Genomic DNA, 17,541 nt, shown 5'->3' with positions numbered 1-17,541 from the left:
AGTCTATTAAAAGTGTCCTTGTTATCTACTCCTTTTTTTACCATGTAGTCATATTCCACCACGTCCGTAAGGAAACCCACTCAAACAAGGCTCCAGGAACTCACTGTGCGTTCGCCACGCATACAAAACCAATGCCATCTAGTTTTGAGGATCTAAAGGAGCCAGGCTCTGAGGCTCTATCCGTCTTGGAAGAGCGCCATGGATCGTGTTTGAAACTGTGAATGCGTGCAAGCTGTACTCTGGTTCTCGGTCGTCGGAGCTGCGCGTTGTGTGGCCCACGTACGAGTCCCCGTTCTGGACACTTATCTGATCGTGCACGGCCAAGGTAGTGGAGGCGGGAGCGGAGGGGAGAACGATTAAAATGAGGATCACTGGTGAGACCAAATTGCATAATCAACCATACCCTCAACAACCAATGGACGGAAGGTGCCTTCAATCACTTCTAAACCGATGAGTAATCGGGCCTGTCGTGACCCCCTGCACGTGAGTTGAGACTACTATAAAGTAGACAGTACTTGTGGTATTCCTTCTCACCCCGAGCCCCCCAAAAAGGTCTGGCAACCCCTTGAAAACGGTGAGTTATATAGCCACTTTACGGCGCTACAAATCGCCATTGGCCGAACCAGGCACTCTTGTTACTCACACCTGTATCTTCGACCATCTTGGTAATGATTTGACTGAAGATCGTTCAGCAACATTGAGGGGCTCTATTTGGATATCGTCAAGCGCTTGTTGAATTGACCTTCAAATGTGTCACGTGGTTTCCTCGAGCGTTTTCAATCAATTTCGTCCCTTGGCTCAACCGTGGCACATCCTGGACCGACATGGGCGTCATTATTCCTGATCTCGCTCTGGAGAACCTCCATATGTACAAATATTCCGGGGTAGACAAGTGTGTGCTGTTCCTTTAAAGTTATTTTTAGTGGTTCCTTTGAGATGTGTTATTGCTGGTGCAGATCCATTCTGGGCAGATTATGTCTAAACAAGTTTTGGACGAAGATTGCGATGTTATTCCCAAGATTTATTGCTCCGAACACTGTGGGTCGCGTTGCACACGCATTTATAAGCAGTGCAGAGCGTACACCCGAACTGCGTCTTCTTTCCATAGATTACCCTTGCTGGACTGTTCCTTGTTGCGGTAAATTTTGCAACCTTGATACATTATGATTACCAGTATCTTGGTGAAACGGGGCGCGCACCCGGTCCACCTCAATGGATATATTTTACGTGAGTTCCCCATACGTTCGCCGCAGTGACCGTGTTGTCTCATTTGCTGCCCGTCTTCTCAAAGCTGGGCTGCAGGTCTTTTCATATATCAAACCTTAGATGCATGTGATGGGCAGGTTTGCTTGTAGTTTCTTATAAGATGGCCCCACTCAAGTCTCTGATGGTGCAGAATACAGGCTCGCAAAACTGGCATGGCTGGGCCCCTCGGTGAACTGTTCGATCATGGTATTTTCAATTTCTCGTCCTGGTTTTGCATGTCTCTTCAGCTTTATGATATTTAGGGTGCGACGCACTAAACACTATCCTGGAAGTTATCATGTGCTTAAGAGCACTGGACCTGACGCGGTCTTGGTGGACGGTTGCTTCGGTGACAGCGACGGTGGCGAATTTCTACCTTACCACTTGGGAGGAATTTCATACCGGTTTGTTCGATGACATTACCAAAGGAAGTTCTACCTGATGCCTGAGTCAGGTGTTTTGTATCTGGCATGTTTTCGGGTCCTGTGGAGGCATTATTATTATCGTGATCATCTACGTCTTGACCGGCATGTTTGGTAAGTTCTGCATTTTAATGGAGGTTGCCCCTTTGACAACTGGGTACAGGGACCGCATTCTGGACCACACCGTTTTTCTCTTTGCCTATTGCCTCTCAGTTTGCAAGTGCGATGGGCCTCTCTCCATCGATTCGACAAATCCCATTGAAGATAGCTTTCATGATCTTCTCCGCCTTTGGTTTGGGGTTCAACATTATTATCAGGTGCGTTCCGTGCTTCTTCAGCCAATGCTACTGCGTTCATTGTCCTTCCGTTAGCTATCGGAACGTGTATAAATCTTTAAAGCGGGGGAATTCCGGTCTGATGCCCATCCTCCGTCTCCTGCCTTTTGCATCAGTGTTGCACTGCATGTCGCTTTTCTTTCCAGCCCGCTTGTGGGGAGTCCTGGGAAGTCAATAGTACGTTCAGGCTACATGATGCCATACCTTTGTGTATGGGGTCTCGAATTCGCACACCTAGTAATTCTCGACATCCTTTTAAGGTGAATGGTCTGACATTTGCTATAGGTGGGAAAGTTATCACGGCGCATATTACGAAGACATCCTTCCCCTTTTGGAATTGGGACTGGTTATGGATAGCCATAATCGCCACCGACGGGCACGCCCAGAAGCTTTTAGGGCGGTAAGCATCGATGTTTACGTTGGACATAGCCGGCTGCTCAGTTTTCGCAGTTCCCCAATTCTTGCATCGAGTTCCATCGGCCAGGCGGCTGTTGTCTTCTTTTCCTTGGGAATCCTGCTGTTCTCCTATGGGCGATATTGTACGTTGGTTATTCAAGATATCACAAATTATTTAGGGATTGCTTGTTTCACTGTCAGGCAAGTAGCTCATGGTTGTCATCGGCAGTACTCCTGTTAACGGGATCTATAGGAAAAAAAGTGCGCGTGGGGAATGGAAGGCCATCTGGGAGTTAGAGGCAGAAAAGTTCCAATAAAGGGATATGTGTCTATTTCCGTGCTCAAGAGCATGTTCTTTGGAATTACAATTACATGCCCTGTAGACTCCCTATTTGGCATTGCAGATGGATACGAATCACTCGACGCCCTCAAGATGTAGCACATCCGAACCTGCACCATATATGACATCCCAGTCAAGGTTGCATTCCTGATTCTCCTTAGAGAACGCACGGATAAGGTTGATGCGATCTTCACGATACTCTGGACTCTTCGGGGTCGTCGGTTTGGCATCTTCCCGCCTCTTTCCCGTTGCCCCCTGTCCCCATATGTGCTTTTCATCTGCAGTGCAGAAGGTACCAATACATCGGAATGTAAGACTGATACGAACGCCTTCGGTGTCGGGAGAGAGTTCGGCTTCCGATTTCTCGACATCAGGCCGTTTGTCACGATTTATGGCATGAAGCCAATATCGATTTGTCTTCAAACCCAGAATGAACTTTGAATTCACGTTCAGATTCATGTCACTGTGAACATTCGATGTGTTTACCATTGAGTTGTGGGGCAGCGGAATTCGGATCGGACGTCTATAATTTGGTGAGCCAAAGTCGGGAGTGGGTTCCCCTGCTGCCTTAGCGGCTGACTGAGCGGTTGACTTCTTCGGCCTGAGAACCATGGTACGCTGAGCGCCTAAGCTAACATTTACGATTTTGGAGTCTTTCACAACATCGATCGTTTTGTCAGAATGCTCCGAGATCGCATCATTGCCATCTCGGTACATCTGGATGAGAACATGATTGAGGCTGTGCGTCAGTACCTTCTCAACTTCGCGCTTGATGTAGAGGACGGTCGGGGTGAAGGGGAGACACGGTGGGGAATTGTCTGCAGGATGGCGGTAGATCGGAAAGCTAGGATAAACGATAAGCTGCACGAATATAGGTCCGAAGATTACGTACGTACGATCCATCCTCTTCCACTTGGCCCTGAACAGCGACGAGGCGGGGTACTTCGTTCCCGCGATGATTCATCGCCTGCCAGGCGACTTCATTCTTTAATAAGTCAAAGGCAGTGATGATAAGCTCTCCTTTCAACACGTTGTTTACCAAATAGCAGTCGTTACTGTCAAGCTCAAGCAGGGACGCCATGAAGCGGAGATGACTCCCTTAAAACTCATTGGAGTGCTTGCCATGTTCCAGTGGCTGTGCAACCCCGACGACGGATGCAACTGCCCACAAACGGAAACCCACAATAATCCAGCAGCCCCATTTATGGCCACGATACATGGCCCTCATCTTGCGCAAAGGGCTGCGCAGCCAGGATACAGGCATCAGAACCAGAACTACCAACCGGGATTGCTTCAGCCCGGACAAGTTATCCATGTCAATTCCTATGTGGTGACCATTGAGCGATACTTGAGCCAAGGTTCGTAGGTGATAACAACGTTAGCTCGGTGGGTGATCACGATCCTAACCAAACCTTTATGTTTCAAAGGTGGCTTTGCTCACGTGTATGTAGTCCAATCGCAAGCGCCAATCAATGGAACGCGCCAGCATGTGCTTAAAAGGATCGCTGTCTCCAATGAGAGTATGTTGAGAGATGTGAAGAAGGAGGTTGACGTCATGGTATGGCCTAGTAGCTTGGGCCTGTATCGGCTTCCCTGACTGTGCTCAAAGAAAGGCCTAAGGGGCCACCCGAATATCGTCAACCTCATTGATGCCACCTCGATTCCCTCCCCTAATGGGACATTTGAAGTATTTATCCTCATGGAGTTTTGCCCAGGTGGTGGAATTATTGATATGATGAACCGTCGGTTAAGGGAAAGATTGACGGAGGCGGAAATATTGCAGATATTCGTTGACGTTTGTGAGGTGCGTACCTCAACCATATTGTGTCTCAAGATCGCGCTTCCATTCTGCATATTCAGGGGGTAGCGTGCATGCATAATCTTAAGCCACCTTTAATCCATCGGGACCTCAAGGTTGAGAATATCCTACAGGCATCCCAAGCAAGCTTCAAATTGTGTGATTTTGGTTCCGCAGTAACAGTTCATCCACGTCCACCTTCGACAACCGCAGAGCTACGCGCCTTAGAAGCCGATATCAACAGGCATACCACATTTCAGTATCGTGCTCCGGAGATGATAGATGTCTATCTCAGAAGGCCTGTGGATGAGAAGTCCGGTGCGATGAGTCTTTAGTATCCCCACCCTCTACTTCTCAACATATTGTTGTGTGAACTCGGGGAACAGATGTTTGGGCGCTGGGTGTGCTGCTCTACAAGCTATGTTACTACACTACCCCTTTCGAAGAACATGGACAATTGGCCATAATCAACGTCTCCTATCGGATTCCCTCCTATCCCGTTTATTCTAATAGTATGAAGGTCTTAATCGGTATGCACGTTTTTCGATCCTGCTCAAATGCTAGACTAAAACACACCAAGCGTCTACGCTTCAAGAACACGGCGCACAACGCCCCACAGTTTTCGATCTCTTGGAACAGGTCCATCGTCTCCGAGGGACGAAGCCTCTATTCCGTTATGTATGCTTGGTCCACTCCTTTATCGCCAACTTCCACAGTTGACTTTGTTTTCAGGATCGACCTAAACTAAGCACTCTGCCGTTACAATCTCCTGCAACATTTTCATCAACATCTGTCATTCAAGCAAAAACCTACAACCCTTCGTCTGCGAAAGCGGCTGAAACTCAGAAGCAAGTCTTTGATGCACTTCAGCCAATGCGTAGAGGGCGTCCATCAGTAGGAACTAGCCTTGCTCCAGCATCGGCACCCCTCTCCCCTATCAAGTCTGGCCCAAGCAAAATAACCGAACGGCCAAGAAGGTTTTCTAAACCCACGGCTGATTCTGTGACTTCGAGCCCGTCAATTATCTCAGATATGAATGCATGGAGGATCGGAACGACTCACCACCCCACAACAAAGTCGCAACCAAGAGTGAACGGGTTTGAAGACTCTTTCCAGACATCATCATCTGCTCAGGTCATATCTCCGAGTCCATCTCCCAAACCCCCTCCTCTCCCGAACCGTAATCGACCGCCTCCCCCTGCGCGCCAACATCATCGGACTGGGCCGGTGGTGCCCATGAACGCGAAACAGGGTGCGTTTGAGGCCCTTGACCCCACTTTGGTGTCGAGACCTCCGCCGAGAACGCTCGGTTCTTTGTCCATATCTACGTCCGTCGATAGCTCCACTGGTCCTGGCCTACGCTCACCGTCAGCTCCATATTTGGGCCCAAAAGCTTCTAAGGTTACTGGCGATTACCTCTCTTATTCCAGTACAAGCAATAAAGCGTCCCGATCACCATCTTCGCCTTCAGCTCAACTTTCAGTTGAAGAAAGATTTCCTTCGCTAGAAGGGTTGGACCAGCACTTTGCCAAGGCAGGCATTGGTTCGCCCTCACTTTCTTCTAACAAAGTGTCGGGGAAATCATCATCGTCTGGTTTGGTCCTACCAACCCTTGGCAATACATCATCCAGCCAGACTTCGCCAGCCCCGGATCGCTTTCAGGCTTCGATTCGTTCTCTTGGATCTGGGACACCTGCAGGGACTCGGACTGCCTCCACTCGTCCACCAAGTCCCAGTGGTCCTCGATCCCGGTCCCCTCTGACGAGTCCAGAAATTCGGCCTAGGGATTTGCCACCGCCCAGTTCGTACGGGATGCAGCAAGCAGGCACTCGTTTTGCGACCGCTTCCTTTTCGCCTTTGTCTACACGGCCCTCAGTGGAGAAGCTTCCGGGTCATGGCGCAAAGCCACCGGTAAATCATGCAACGAAGCCATCCTTATCGAAACTCGATGTTGGGCAGAGTTCGTCGGCCCCGTCCTCACAATCTTGGTCCAAAGAATCTCCCGGCACACCTGCTGTTGTTGCGCAGACAAGGAACTTGCTGGATGAAATCTTTGCATCTGATGCGTCTCTGCCATCGCCATTGGTCGCAAGTAGTACCAGGCACTTGGTTCCACCGCCCGTCGCCACGAGCTACCGGGGAGACGCTCCCAGTATACCCAAAAGCCAAACGCCTTCTCCCCGCTTGCAAGGTGCTCTGCGACCTCCTGAAAGGAGAAACTCGCCCAGGAGTGGAGAATCGAGTGGAGGGGACGAGAACCCCGAGGACCCTGTACCGCGTCGTGCCTCTCGTGTGTGGGGTGTCCCGCGGGCCACTTCTCCTTCGCAATCCCCGAATTTAATACCCTCGTCAACTAGGGGGGTGTCCCCCACAGGTTCGAATCCTGCCCGGAAGAGCTATCATGGACCATCTCATGCGAGGAAAACCTCAGCTTATGATCTTATTGATGCCCCACCTCCCACCTCAAACTCTGTGGCCACGCATACCGGGGGTCAGAGGAGTCCCTCTCGTCAGGGACGCCGGCAGGCCTCTGCATATGATTTAGTGGATATTGAGAAGCCTCTTGCATCATCTATCACGCAGCCAATGGGCACGCAATTGGGACAGAGCCCTCAAGACAAACAGTTCACCGGGAGTCGAGTATCATATCATGATAGGCAATTTACAGGAAATCGGGTACCAGGCGGTACTTACTCTTCCCCCTCTCTGTCGCCCGTACCCAACCCCGCTAACGCCAAGATACAAGGCGGCCCCCGTCCGCGGCCTCAGTCGATGTTCCTTACAAGCTCGAATTTGTTAATCCCACCCAGTGTACCTTCGGATGTGTCTACACCGAACGGAACAGGTGCATCACCGAGACGAGAATCCCATCGTAGATTATCGATATCGGATATGGTGTCGAAGTACGAAGAGGTAGTACGCGGTGCATTAGCTCCGGAGATTTCGCGTCAAGGAAACGTCTCAAAAACTCCAACTGGGGCATTCCCCCTTACTAAGGTTACTACACCAAAACTCCTGCCGACTACAACGCCACCATCGACTTCCCCAAGTAAAGCACACGCTACACAGCCATCTTCGCAATACAAGCCTCAACGGTCCCCAGTCATGACTTCTTTCCCGCCCTCTGGTCTTGCACAGAGCACTGATCCTGGTCCTTTGAATTCCCCTGTCACAAGGAGCTATACCCGGCCAGCGGCCAACACACCACTACAGCACACTGGCCTGCCCACTGTCAAAAGACTTAGGGAGCCGTCACCCGAGAACGAGCAGCAACCATCACACGCTCCGCGGACGGAGAGCACAAAGTTGAACGTCGTTCCCCCTCCCGATTTCACGGGCAGGCAGGACCGACCGCCATCGCCCGCTCGACCAGGGAGGGTCTCTCCCGCTGCTCACTCGCCCACTCCTGAGCGACCTTATCAAGGCGTGAGTAAGCTTATCGATCAGTGGCAGAAGAAGTCTGAGGCTGCGATGGGTGAGTCGAATGTCATTGGGAGAAAGCCGCTAGGTTCTGGTCGGACATTCCGGTAATGCTGAGTAGATGAGATTTGGTTTTTGGTTTTTATACGGATGCATTGTACACGGTAATGCTCAGATAGAGATTGTTCCTGAAGTCCACATTGAAAGTTCACGATAAACCTAACCAAGAATCTATCGGATGCAAAGTGCGAGGAAGAGCTTGACCCAAAGATCATACCGCGACCCAGGGTATTTATATAATGTTATCTACCATCCATCCGACTTAAAGCGTCTCTGCATTGAGGTCGAAGAATGATCCAATACCCAGCGCCTACAGGTGGCGCCTCCCTCATGTTATGCTTCAAACCAACCGGTAAATCTATCCTTATCGTAGGATCAAACCATCTTGCGGCCTCTCGGACATTCTCATCTCTCGAAGCGGACGCAAAAATTGTCATTGCGTCATCCGCACCTCGCTCTGAGGCCTGTGGCGAGCTGCGATGGAGATTAGAGAACGGGCAAATATCTCAATGGTTCAACTTGGATCCTGGACTCGATGGCGCAGATATTGCAGACCTGCTCGATGATCATCTCGACATCACTCTCGTTTGCATAACGGATACACTAGTGGGCCCTGATACAAGAAACCGTCGTTCGTTTGCATCTGCATCTCTGATAAAGCACATATGCGCCAAGCGGAGAGTACCCATTACCGTCGCCGATATTCCTCCTCTTTGCGATTTTGTTTTTCCATCCACACACCGCTTCGACCTGAAATCCTCTAATCTGTCTTCTCATCTCCAGATTGGTATCACTACGAATGGAAGAGGTTGCAGGCTTTCCGGTCGCATCAAACGCGACATCGTATGTAAATTGAACCCTTCGTTCCCCGATGCCGTAGAGAAAATGGGTGAACTGCGAGATATGGCTAGGAGTGAACAGCCCCTTCCCAACGGAGCAGTCATAGATGAACTGGACAGGGATGATGACGCAGGGGCCACACCGCTCAATGCACCCGTGACTCAGCTAAACACTGCTGTACTCGCTCAGGAGGGTCCAGCAGATGTGGCCTCTAGGAGGATGAGGTGGGTGTCACAGGTAAGCCAATACTGGCCTGTGGATCGACTTGCGTCGTTAGACAAGGATACGATGAGCCAAATACTTGCTCATTCCTTGCATCACGCGAATGGTGGTTCAGCGAATGGCGATGGGGTAACATCAAGCCATGCAGCTGAGCTGCGTGATGGCGAGTATCCTCAATCCTTCGCCTATCTCCCATTAGACTAATCACAGTATATTTCAGGGACTCAATCTCGGCATGGCATCCACCTCCCCCGCATCAGACCGCAAGGGAAAATATATCTCGTCGGCGCTGGGACAGGTCACCCTTCCATGCTTACCGTTGGAGCAAAAAAGTGCCTAACCGAACTTGCCACACGCGTACTATCCGACAAGCTGGTGCCGGCGGAAATTATTGCCCTTATCCCATCTCATATACCTGTATACATTGCCAAAAAATTCCCAGGAAACTCAGAAGGCGCACAGAATGAATTGTTGAATATGGCTCTTGAGGGTGCGCGGAACGGTGAAGTCGTCGTGCGGGTGAGTATGGGTTGGGATCCTGTTATACAGCTGCTTATAGAACCTGTGGATGAGGATATCTAGTTAAAACAGGGAGACCCAATGGTGTATGGCCGAGGTGGCGAAGAAGTCCTCCATTTTAGAAAGCATGGTTTCGAACCGATTGTCATACCTGGTATATCCTCTGCGCTCGCAGGTCCTGTTTTTGCGGTATACCTGCAACGCAGCGGGGTGTCTCTGAGATGTTATTAATTGGTACGGGTGTAGGGCGGAACGGTAAAGAGGTTGAATTACCAGGTTACGAGCGTTCCAGGACACTTGTTATCCTTATGGGCGTTGCGAGGTTACCGCAGCTCGTCGGGAATCTCACGAAGCGTGCCGATGGGGACGTGGGACGGAGAGCGAAGGGGGCTGGGTCACCATACCCTGATTATTTACCGATTGCAGTTATCGAGCGGGCATCTAGCGTGGATCAGAGACTTGTTGCGTCGACACTTGATGGGATCGTAGATGCTATGGAACGAGTGGGAGAACAGCGGCCACCAGGGATGATGGTTGTTGGATGGGCCGTCCTTTCCCTTGAAGGGGAAGGGGATTTGACCGTTTTGGATGATGTGGCCAAATGCAACGACGATGAAGGTGTGCTGGAAAAGAGGGATATGGAAAGGGTAGATAGGTGGCTTGGGGGAACCAAACATGTTGTGAGGGACGGGCTAGGGAGTGCGTGGCAGGAATTTCTGGATTAGCTTTTGTGTTTAGGGTTTTCCTCATTCGCACTTGTAGTTTTGGAGGTCCAGCTTGGAAGGGATTTCTGAACCGTACTTGTTGCTGATTCTGGGACAGAGTTCCCAATGAAGGGCAGGACCATTTGTAGGTCACTACCGCATTGCCATTCCTTGTTCTCAGCGTGTATCCTGAAGTGGTGGTGATATTCCCCTATGGGGGCATGCCCGTGCGGAACTGCGATCCAGCTCCCTGAAGCGGTTGGTCGTTCTTAGTGAGCGTGAGATGATGTGGTTCGCTGCGTAGAAGCCAGAACGCGGGGTATTCGGTGTGTTCGCCCAACGGTGTTGCCATGCTTCTTCCTCCCCCTCTTGTGCAGGTCCACTCACGGTAAGCCAGCAATCCAAGCAAATTTGAAATAGGTACACAATTTGATTATTGAATTTGAAGTTCTTTAAATTCACATCACATGACCGTGTTGCCCTTGGGCTCGGCACTCAATCCATTCTTCACCATGTTGCGCGTTTCTCGACAACTGGGGAGTCAGATCTCTTTGACACATAGGGGAGCTGCTACTTCTCAGATAAGAGGAATTGCTCAAACCGTAAAAGTATGTGCACTGAGTAGTAGCTTACAAACTCGGTCTGATTCGATGTGCTCTATCATTATCCCTCATACGGGCACCTCTACTTCTGTTTTACAGTCAATCCTTCACGGTTCCCCTCAGGCGAAGAGGGAAGGCGAGCTTGAGATTCTGCAACATTCTAGGCTCGTAGGAAGAGGGAAATATATTGTGCGTCGGCATCCGATTTCTCCCTGGTGCTGGCCGCTGAGGTCCTGATCAGCTCATATCCTCACCAGCATTCATTTGAGAGTGAGCCTGGCTCGACTAACGATTGGTTGTGCTTGTAACATGTCTGAATACGACGCAGCCCATCGTGTGAAGCCTGACCGGTTGGACGAATACAAGAAAGCAGCGTATGAGATGTCGTCGTTCTTAGGAGTGGCATCCATGCTCACCGCTCTTTTGGTGCTGCAGCGAAGAGTTTTACACCGGGATAGTTAGCGATGAAAGTTTGCACGTCAAGCTTACAGGTGAGCCGTTGTTCTTCCCATGACATGCCCGCTGAAGACAATGTATGTGTAGGGAGCTGGGAAACAGTCGTGGGCGAGCTAGACACTTTCGGTAGTCTCTTTCATGTGGTTCTGCATCTCGTATGTTCGGCCACTGAACTATCTTTTCTAGTTCACATACTTGAATACGAGAATTACGGCGGTTTGGACAAGTCGTCTGCCCTCATTCGAACATCGAAGGTTAGCCTTCATCTTTTGGGTCTTTTATGCAGAACTCACGCTTGCGTTCATCTCCCTCTCTCTTTCCCATGCGTGTGTTTGGCAGCATAACGATGTTTTTCAGAAGATCCTACCTCACATTCAATCTCGCTCGACTCAACTTTGCCAAGAGTTCGCCTTCCTACCTTCTTCTCCACCGCGAGAGAAGGGGGGCATATTTGAACTGAGGAGTTATAGTCTTCGACCTGGGAAACTGCTGGAATGGGAGACGTCATGGTATGCCATGCTTTGAGTCCATTTCGCACTTAAGGATCACGCGTTCTGGGGTTTTTCCTGATGCAGGCGAGCAGGCATTGAAGCACGCAAGAAGACTATTGCCCCTGTCGGCGCTTGGTTCTCGCAGGTCGGACATTTACACCAGGTTGATCACATCTGGCAGTACGTCCGGTTCATTGATCTCAGCCTCGCCTTGCCAAACCTATGGCCCTAAAATTGACGCCATATATCAGGTACGACAGCCTTGAGAGTCGGAAGGAGCTTCGGGAAACAGCTTGGAATACACCAGGTTGGAGCGATACTGTCGTGAAGGTTAGTCGGACGATCGTTTCCTGTTGATCGTTTACATTCTCGCCCTGTGTTCCCTTCAGACCGCCGATTTGTCGACTTCTATGCATACGTCAATCCTGCTGCCATTGCCATTCAGCACGTTGAAATGATCTGCAATTTACCAGAGGGCAGTTCGCCCTATATGGACTTCCAAATTACATCTCCATTTGAGTCTGGTTAGGGAATATGATGTACACAGTAAAATCAAAACGTGTGAGCATAATAAGTACTTCGTTAACGAAATGCACTAGTCCGCTCGCCCGAACTCATAAGGATACCTGTACAACACATAAATAGCTACCATCATTTAATGGACCCAGCAAGCAGAACGATACGATACGCAAGAATTACTTGAGCCTGAACGGCGTGACTAGATCATAGATTTCCTCGTTCCCTCCCCTAGCACCTTTCTTACGGCCTGGCATTACTCTGTTGAACATCCCCACGACGTTGAGTCGTCGACTCGGCGGCCGCCGGTGGCCTGAACTTGCCCTCCAACTTCTCGGGCAGCATCATCATCCTTTGGATACAATGAATCAACGATCTTGCTCAATCGGCGTAAACCGGAAGAGTCGTTTGAGCGCCGAGACTCAGCAAGTAGATTTTGGAGATAGATCGTGACATCTGGGAGTTTACGAGGCAGAGGCAGTAAAGGATCTTGGCAGACGAACACCTGCGAGCCATGACCCAGGTTATGAATAACTGCCTCTGGTAACGCAGTGCGATACGGCCTTCTGGAAGTATCCGTGCTCTTGGAAGATGGCGACAAGGACTGTGACACTGGGCCCGCACCAGCGCCGTTTACCCGATTTTGAGGTTTGGCAACCTCGAACCAAAGGACGGTCACCCACTCGTTCGTGACTGCAGGCCTGCGAACAAATTGGAGGGTGGGACGCAGGTAGACTTCATTCATGTCAATCGCCATGCGTGCTTTATGGGACGCTTCAACAAAAGCATGACCAAGGGAAGCGAGGAGACGAAGAAGTTGGCGAAAGTTAGGGACGGCAATAAAGAAGGCTTCGTGCGCTTCACAGGGTATTTCATCCGGGAAGGGATGGCTGAGTTTGGAAGTGCATCTTTCGTTACAAGTCTGAGCTGTCCAAATCCGAATGCTAAAAGAGAAACGATGATGAGTTCCTCCGTAACTAGATCGTGCTCCTGAATACCTACACACTCCCCGCATAAGGTCGCCGAGATAGGACTCCTGGGAAAGATCAGGACGCACCACATTTGGTGGTGGTAGGTTTGATGGTTCTGTGTCTGGAAGTGTTCGTGTCCTTGCCAAGGGTGGGCGGGTTGAAATGCTGGGAGAAGCATCTTGTACAGTGTCAGAATGCGATCCAGCCCGAGGTCTCATGCGAGGGGGTTCAAGACTCGGCGGGTACTGCGTCAAATCTGTGTTGGTAGGAACATTAAGTTGGGTTCTTGTGCTATTGTAACTCGGTGATGTTCGCAGCGTGGGCGAAGTTGTCGGAGCAACCGACGCAGCATAGCTAGGGACTTGACTTGGAGGACTCAGGAGCATGGATTGCTGGATGGTCTCTCCCGGTGACGAAATCCGACTTGAAAAATGATCAGATCTGGGACCTTCAGACGTGATAGTGTGCGGAGTTGCGGAGGATGGTTCATGAGAGAGACTTGAGTTTCGAGGGGCATAATTCGGTGGCATTTGTGAGTCTCTTTGTGAATCTCCTGGGCTAGAAGGCAGAGGATTACCCCTAGGAGACGTTCTAAGTGGTATCAGACCTTTCGAAGCAGAGGTGGAAGGAGGCGTGTAGCTCGGCACCTGTGGGAAATAGTCTGAGCTTGGTTTTCGAGGGACGCTGGATAGTTGCAACTCTTTCTGTGAATCTCCTGCACTGAGAGGTGCATTGCCCCTGGGGGATGTCCTAAACGGTATCGGGCCTCCGGAGCCAGGAGTGGAAGGGGACACGTAGCTCGGTAATTGTTGGAGATAGTCTGGGGATGACGTGTTCGGAACGATATCATGAAAAAACGGTTGCGAGGAGAGGGAGACAGGAGACGTTGTAATGGGTGTCGGAGGATCCACTGATGACAGTGATGCATACGATAGGGAGGATTGCGGGCTAGCGGGTCCATATTTCGTCGCAATTACCTCGGGATTTAACATGGGGTTCACAGGAACACCAGTCTCTTCGGAAGTGTGTCCAACTTCGGACTCAGATTGCTGTATTGGAGAAGATGTGACGGAGATGTTGAGGCTTTCTTGGATGGCTAAGCGGAGGCCATAATCCTCCTCTTCGTCTTCGTCTTCATTGAACTTCGCACTTCTGACTTCGAGGTCAGACGACATCCCTCCATCCTTTACCGAAGAAAGAGTGCTGTTTTTAGTGGCTTCCTCGTACGACCTTTGGGACTCCCAGATAGCACGCCTAAACCCCTCATCTTCCTCGTCATCAGGAAGCGGGGTTGTAACAATATCATGCAGAGGGAAAACAGGGGATGCTGAAGGGAGAGGTGAAGGCGCCGAAAAAGATGGCGGCTCCGAAGACTGTGAGGGCTGCCATGCTGGAAGCGGTCGTGGGATATCCTCCTGGCGTCCCAGGAATTCTGGGTTTGAGGTAGGAGGGATGCCGGGAGGGGGGCAGAGGAGGAGCCGGCACTTTGGGTGGAAGAGGTGGAGGCCGAGGGTGCTGTGGTTTTTTATCTCAGATGTGGAAGCAGAGACTAGCTTTGGAGGAAGGGGGGGCTGTGGGGGTAAATCGGCGATCCTGGGCGGGAGTGGTGGTAAAGGAGGGGCGGACTGGATCATCTATTGACTGGTGAGGAATGTGCATGCGATTTCAGAAGATGACATACTGGGGATAGGTAAATCACGGCCCGTGTACTCGCTCCATCTCTTTGGTATGACAGGTGGGCGGCTAGCGCCTATAGTTGGCGCAAGGGATTGGCGTAGAGATACGCTCCACTTGACTGTGATCTACCACGGGATTGTGGATGGGTCTCAACGGAGAGATCCTCTGGTACCGGGGCGCCTTGGAGACTGCCAGCTCAGCTTGAGGAATTGGACGATAAAAAGAACTTATAGTGGGGAGTGGCGGAGGAACGCGGGTCGAGCCCGCTGAGAGGTCAAAACTCGGGTACCATGATGAAGTGTTGGAAACGTTCGGGTGACCACCACCGTAAGTGAGATGCCTGGTGAACTGGTGGGACGGATAGGTTGCCAATGCCTCGGAGGCACCGGGCGATCCCGCATGATTGGGGACATTAGGTAAGATACGGGACAGATCACTAGAATCAACCGAGTCTACATGTCCACTATGCATTTCGCAGGAAATTTTTCAAGGTTAAAGCAGCACCCCGGAGGTGGAGAAGCGAGGTTGAGGTTAAGGAACAACGGATCGAGACGCTTGATCCAGCCAGAGTCCGCCTTGCTTGGGGCTTCCAAAGCGTAAGAAAGGGACTATGGGCGCAGCGATGATGGTGCGATTAAGTAGCTATCAGGTTCCCAGCAACAAGATTTGGCACCGGAACACCAGCGGGGGCTAATATGCAGTGATAAGCACGTGATGTGCCTTGAATTTCAGATCTCTCCTGGCGGAGCTCCAAATCGCACAGCAACCTGTTTCCCAATCCCATTTTTAAACGCTTTCCCCATTACTCAATACTCATCGAAAACTCTTGGTCATTGAGGAGGTTTCATGGACCATGACTTGAACCGTTGCCCAAATCACAATTACTTTTGATCTGTTCGATTTGTGCTGTGCGCAAACTTTCAGCATATCGCGCATGCAGACTCCGAGATAATTTAATAAGCGATGCCCTGCTGTGCATTTTTCAGCCTCAGTGCTTCATTTTGTCGGTTACCACGTCTGGCCGATTTTGGCTCTCAGGCTAGCCATCGCGATACGATTCTGACTTTCGCTCCAGCTATTTACGGTACAAATTTCCCACAGATAGGCCAGGTTCATTGATACATCGTTGTTAGCGTCGACAGGATTAGGAGCTGTGATCTGGGTTCTCGGTGTCGTTGCATCAATCCAAAAGGCTCTGCACTGTTATGCGAACCGTAGACACCGTAGCTAAACGAAATTTCAGGGGAGGCGCGGATTTGGCGATGATGGGCTGTAGCACGATCATGCTGTGCCACATTTACCAGTGTTATAGTCGGATTGATGATGTCGGGGAGGTAACTGTCACAAATGCGTTCAATGGTGACAATAGACTGAGAATGCCAAGCGTGAGGTTTCTATTCCGAGTCTGAAGAAAACGTCTAGGTTCTGACTGCGTGCTCAGACGAATTTGCCACCCCCCTCATCATCATCATCATTTTTTGGGTGGGACCCCCTGTAGCTTTCGCAAAGGTTGCCTGGGGGTTTGGGGGGAAGGCTGTTCCTTCCGGGATCATCATCTTCTGTCAAGTCGTTAGGCCTTTCGCCGGGTTGAGACGTCCTGTCGACCAGCCCATTCATGCTGTCGGATGAACCAACAACTCCTGGTGCAGAAGACGTACCGTCATCCAAGTCTGTGGACAAACCTGCGGTAGAAGAGTGGAAACTATCACCAGGCGGCAACAATTCTTCCATCGATTGGGGTGAGGGTACATCACCGGAGGCGGCAGGAGATGACGGGCGATCGGAGGATCGTGATGCCCGAATCCGAGGCCGAGGTCTTGGTCGGGGACGGGGCTACTGTGGTGTTGGCTCACGGATGTCTCCGTCGCCACATCCTCATCCCTATCCACACTCTTGTCTTCCCGTTTACCACCCCGTCTTTTCTTTCTCGGAAAGACTCCAGATAGCTCAGCGTCCGTATGGACCAGCGAACTCTCTCCAGGAGGATTCCGTTCTGGCTGCCTTCTATGATGGGGTGGGGCAGTTTACTGGTGTCTTGTTCCTCCATAGTCATTTGAGTCATCCGGCTAAGTTCTGCCCTCTCTCCTAACTCAGTGCCACTATCATAAATCATCTCCGCAGAGTTGTAATCCATTTGTTGCTTCTTGCACCTAACCGGTGCATGTTGTGTGCAAGTCTGTTGTCCGTCAGACTCATCATCGAGTTGCTGTCTAGTGGACGGCAATCGTCTAGTGCGTGCAGGTCATTATTTTCCGGAGCATCTCTGACGCCTTCCTCCAAGGTCGAGTGGGGGTTTCGAGACACCTGAAAATAACATCCAGGTGTGTTGGAGCGCGTCGGGAGTTATGGCTGCGGGGAAATACCACTGGAACTCTTCCGCTTCAGGACTTCCAACCGGCAGTCGATTAACCAGAGAAGCAGCTTGAGTTGAGGGTCATTTGTCGCTGTTGTACGTCACGGCTAAGAATGAGGGTTAAACTTGGGGGGTCAGAGTGATTAGCCTTTGAGATAGGTACGCACGAAAATC

The 17,541-nt window shown here is 50.7% G+C and overlaps 8 protein-coding genes across 8 annotated transcripts; 6 read left to right on the top strand and 2 right to left on the bottom strand.

Moving 5' to 3' along the window:
* Window positions 1-824: 824 nt before the first annotated feature.
* Window positions 825-2,715, top strand: EI90DRAFT_3145274 (uncharacterized protein; the record flags this gene model as incomplete). Its single annotated transcript, XM_039065257.1, has 13 exons — window positions 825-892; window positions 924-1,038; window positions 1,109-1,227; window positions 1,292-1,343; window positions 1,404-1,452; window positions 1,509-1,676; window positions 1,787-1,824; window positions 1,881-1,984; window positions 2,039-2,119; window positions 2,149-2,239; window positions 2,263-2,402; window positions 2,453-2,599; window positions 2,652-2,715. 13 exons carry the CDS (start codon window positions 825-827, stop codon window positions 2,713-2,715), a joined length of 1,236 nt encoding a protein of 411 aa, XP_038917236.1.
* A 98-nt stretch (window positions 2,716-2,813) lies between these two features.
* EI90DRAFT_3122133 (uncharacterized protein) lies at window positions 2,814-3,819 on the bottom strand (the record flags this gene model as incomplete). The annotated part of the gene is made up of 2 exons (XM_039063462.1): window positions 2,814-3,582; window positions 3,635-3,819. The coding sequence occupies 2 exons, from the start codon at window positions 3,817-3,819 to the stop codon at window positions 2,814-2,816; spliced, it is 954 nt and encodes a 317-aa protein (XP_038917235.1).
* Window positions 3,820-3,942: 123 nt separating this feature from the next.
* EI90DRAFT_2917356 (kinase-like domain-containing protein) lies at window positions 3,943-5,256 on the top strand (the record flags this gene model as incomplete). Its single annotated transcript, XM_039054612.1, has 6 exons — window positions 3,943-4,096; window positions 4,166-4,296; window positions 4,348-4,542; window positions 4,599-4,854; window positions 4,923-5,066; window positions 5,117-5,256. The coding sequence occupies 6 exons, from the start codon at window positions 3,943-3,945 to the stop codon at window positions 5,254-5,256; spliced, it is 1,020 nt and encodes a 339-aa protein (XP_038917234.1).
* On the top strand, window positions 5,098-8,187 carry EI90DRAFT_623072 (uncharacterized protein). Its single transcript, XM_039067869.1, has one exon. It carries the CDS (start codon window positions 5,410-5,412, stop codon window positions 8,065-8,067), a length of 2,658 nt encoding a protein of 885 aa, XP_038917233.1. The 5' UTR covers window positions 5,098-5,409; the 3' UTR covers window positions 8,068-8,187.
* Window positions 8,188-8,307: 120 nt separating this feature from the next.
* On the top strand, window positions 8,308-10,322 carry EI90DRAFT_3145272 (tetrapyrrole methylase; the record flags this gene model as incomplete). Its single annotated transcript, XM_039065256.1, has 4 exons — window positions 8,308-9,235; window positions 9,299-9,597; window positions 9,661-9,777; window positions 9,804-10,322. 4 exons carry the CDS (start codon window positions 8,308-8,310, stop codon window positions 10,320-10,322), a joined length of 1,863 nt encoding a protein of 620 aa, XP_038917232.1.
* A 629-nt stretch (window positions 10,323-10,951) lies between these two features.
* EI90DRAFT_2917566 (NIPSNAP-domain-containing protein) lies at window positions 10,952-12,308 on the top strand (the record flags this gene model as incomplete). The annotated part of the gene is made up of 10 exons (XM_039054618.1): window positions 10,952-11,092; window positions 11,161-11,173; window positions 11,232-11,277; window positions 11,339-11,394; window positions 11,447-11,485; window positions 11,546-11,613; window positions 11,699-11,868; window positions 11,935-12,039; window positions 12,111-12,180; window positions 12,240-12,308. The coding sequence occupies 10 exons, from the start codon at window positions 10,952-10,954 to the stop codon at window positions 12,306-12,308; spliced, it is 777 nt and encodes a 258-aa protein (XP_038917231.1).
* Window positions 12,309-12,533: 225 nt separating this feature from the next.
* EI90DRAFT_3052898 (uncharacterized protein) lies at window positions 12,534-15,723 on the bottom strand. Its single transcript, XM_039059987.1, has 9 exons — window positions 15,204-15,723; window positions 15,129-15,177; window positions 15,015-15,087; window positions 14,888-14,930; window positions 13,915-14,866; window positions 13,762-13,890; window positions 13,365-13,740; window positions 12,648-13,256; window positions 12,534-12,627 (listed from the first exon to the last, which is right to left on the bottom strand). Exons 1-9 carry the CDS (start codon window positions 15,483-15,485, stop codon window positions 12,546-12,548), a joined length of 2,595 nt encoding a protein of 864 aa, XP_038917230.1. The 5' UTR covers window positions 15,486-15,723; the 3' UTR covers window positions 12,534-12,545.
* A 723-nt stretch (window positions 15,724-16,446) lies between these two features.
* EI90DRAFT_3052897 (uncharacterized protein) lies at window positions 16,447-17,198 on the top strand. Its single transcript, XM_039059986.1, has 2 exons — window positions 16,447-17,062; window positions 17,086-17,198. Exons 1-2 carry the CDS (start codon window positions 16,630-16,632, stop codon window positions 17,166-17,168), a joined length of 516 nt encoding a protein of 171 aa, XP_038917229.1. The 5' UTR covers window positions 16,447-16,629; the 3' UTR covers window positions 17,169-17,198.
* Window positions 17,199-17,541: the final 343 nt, after the last annotated feature.

The sequence above is a fragment of the Cantharellus anzutake genome, assembly GCF_015039405.1.
Source record: "Cantharellus anzutake strain C23 chromosome Unknown EI90scaffold_18, whole genome shotgun sequence".
NCBI lineage: Eukaryota > Fungi > Basidiomycota > Agaricomycetes > Cantharellales > Hydnaceae > Cantharellus > Cantharellus anzutake.
The sequence above is the reverse complement of the archived record's forward strand: the minus strand, read 5'-3'. Positions and strand labels throughout refer to the sequence as shown.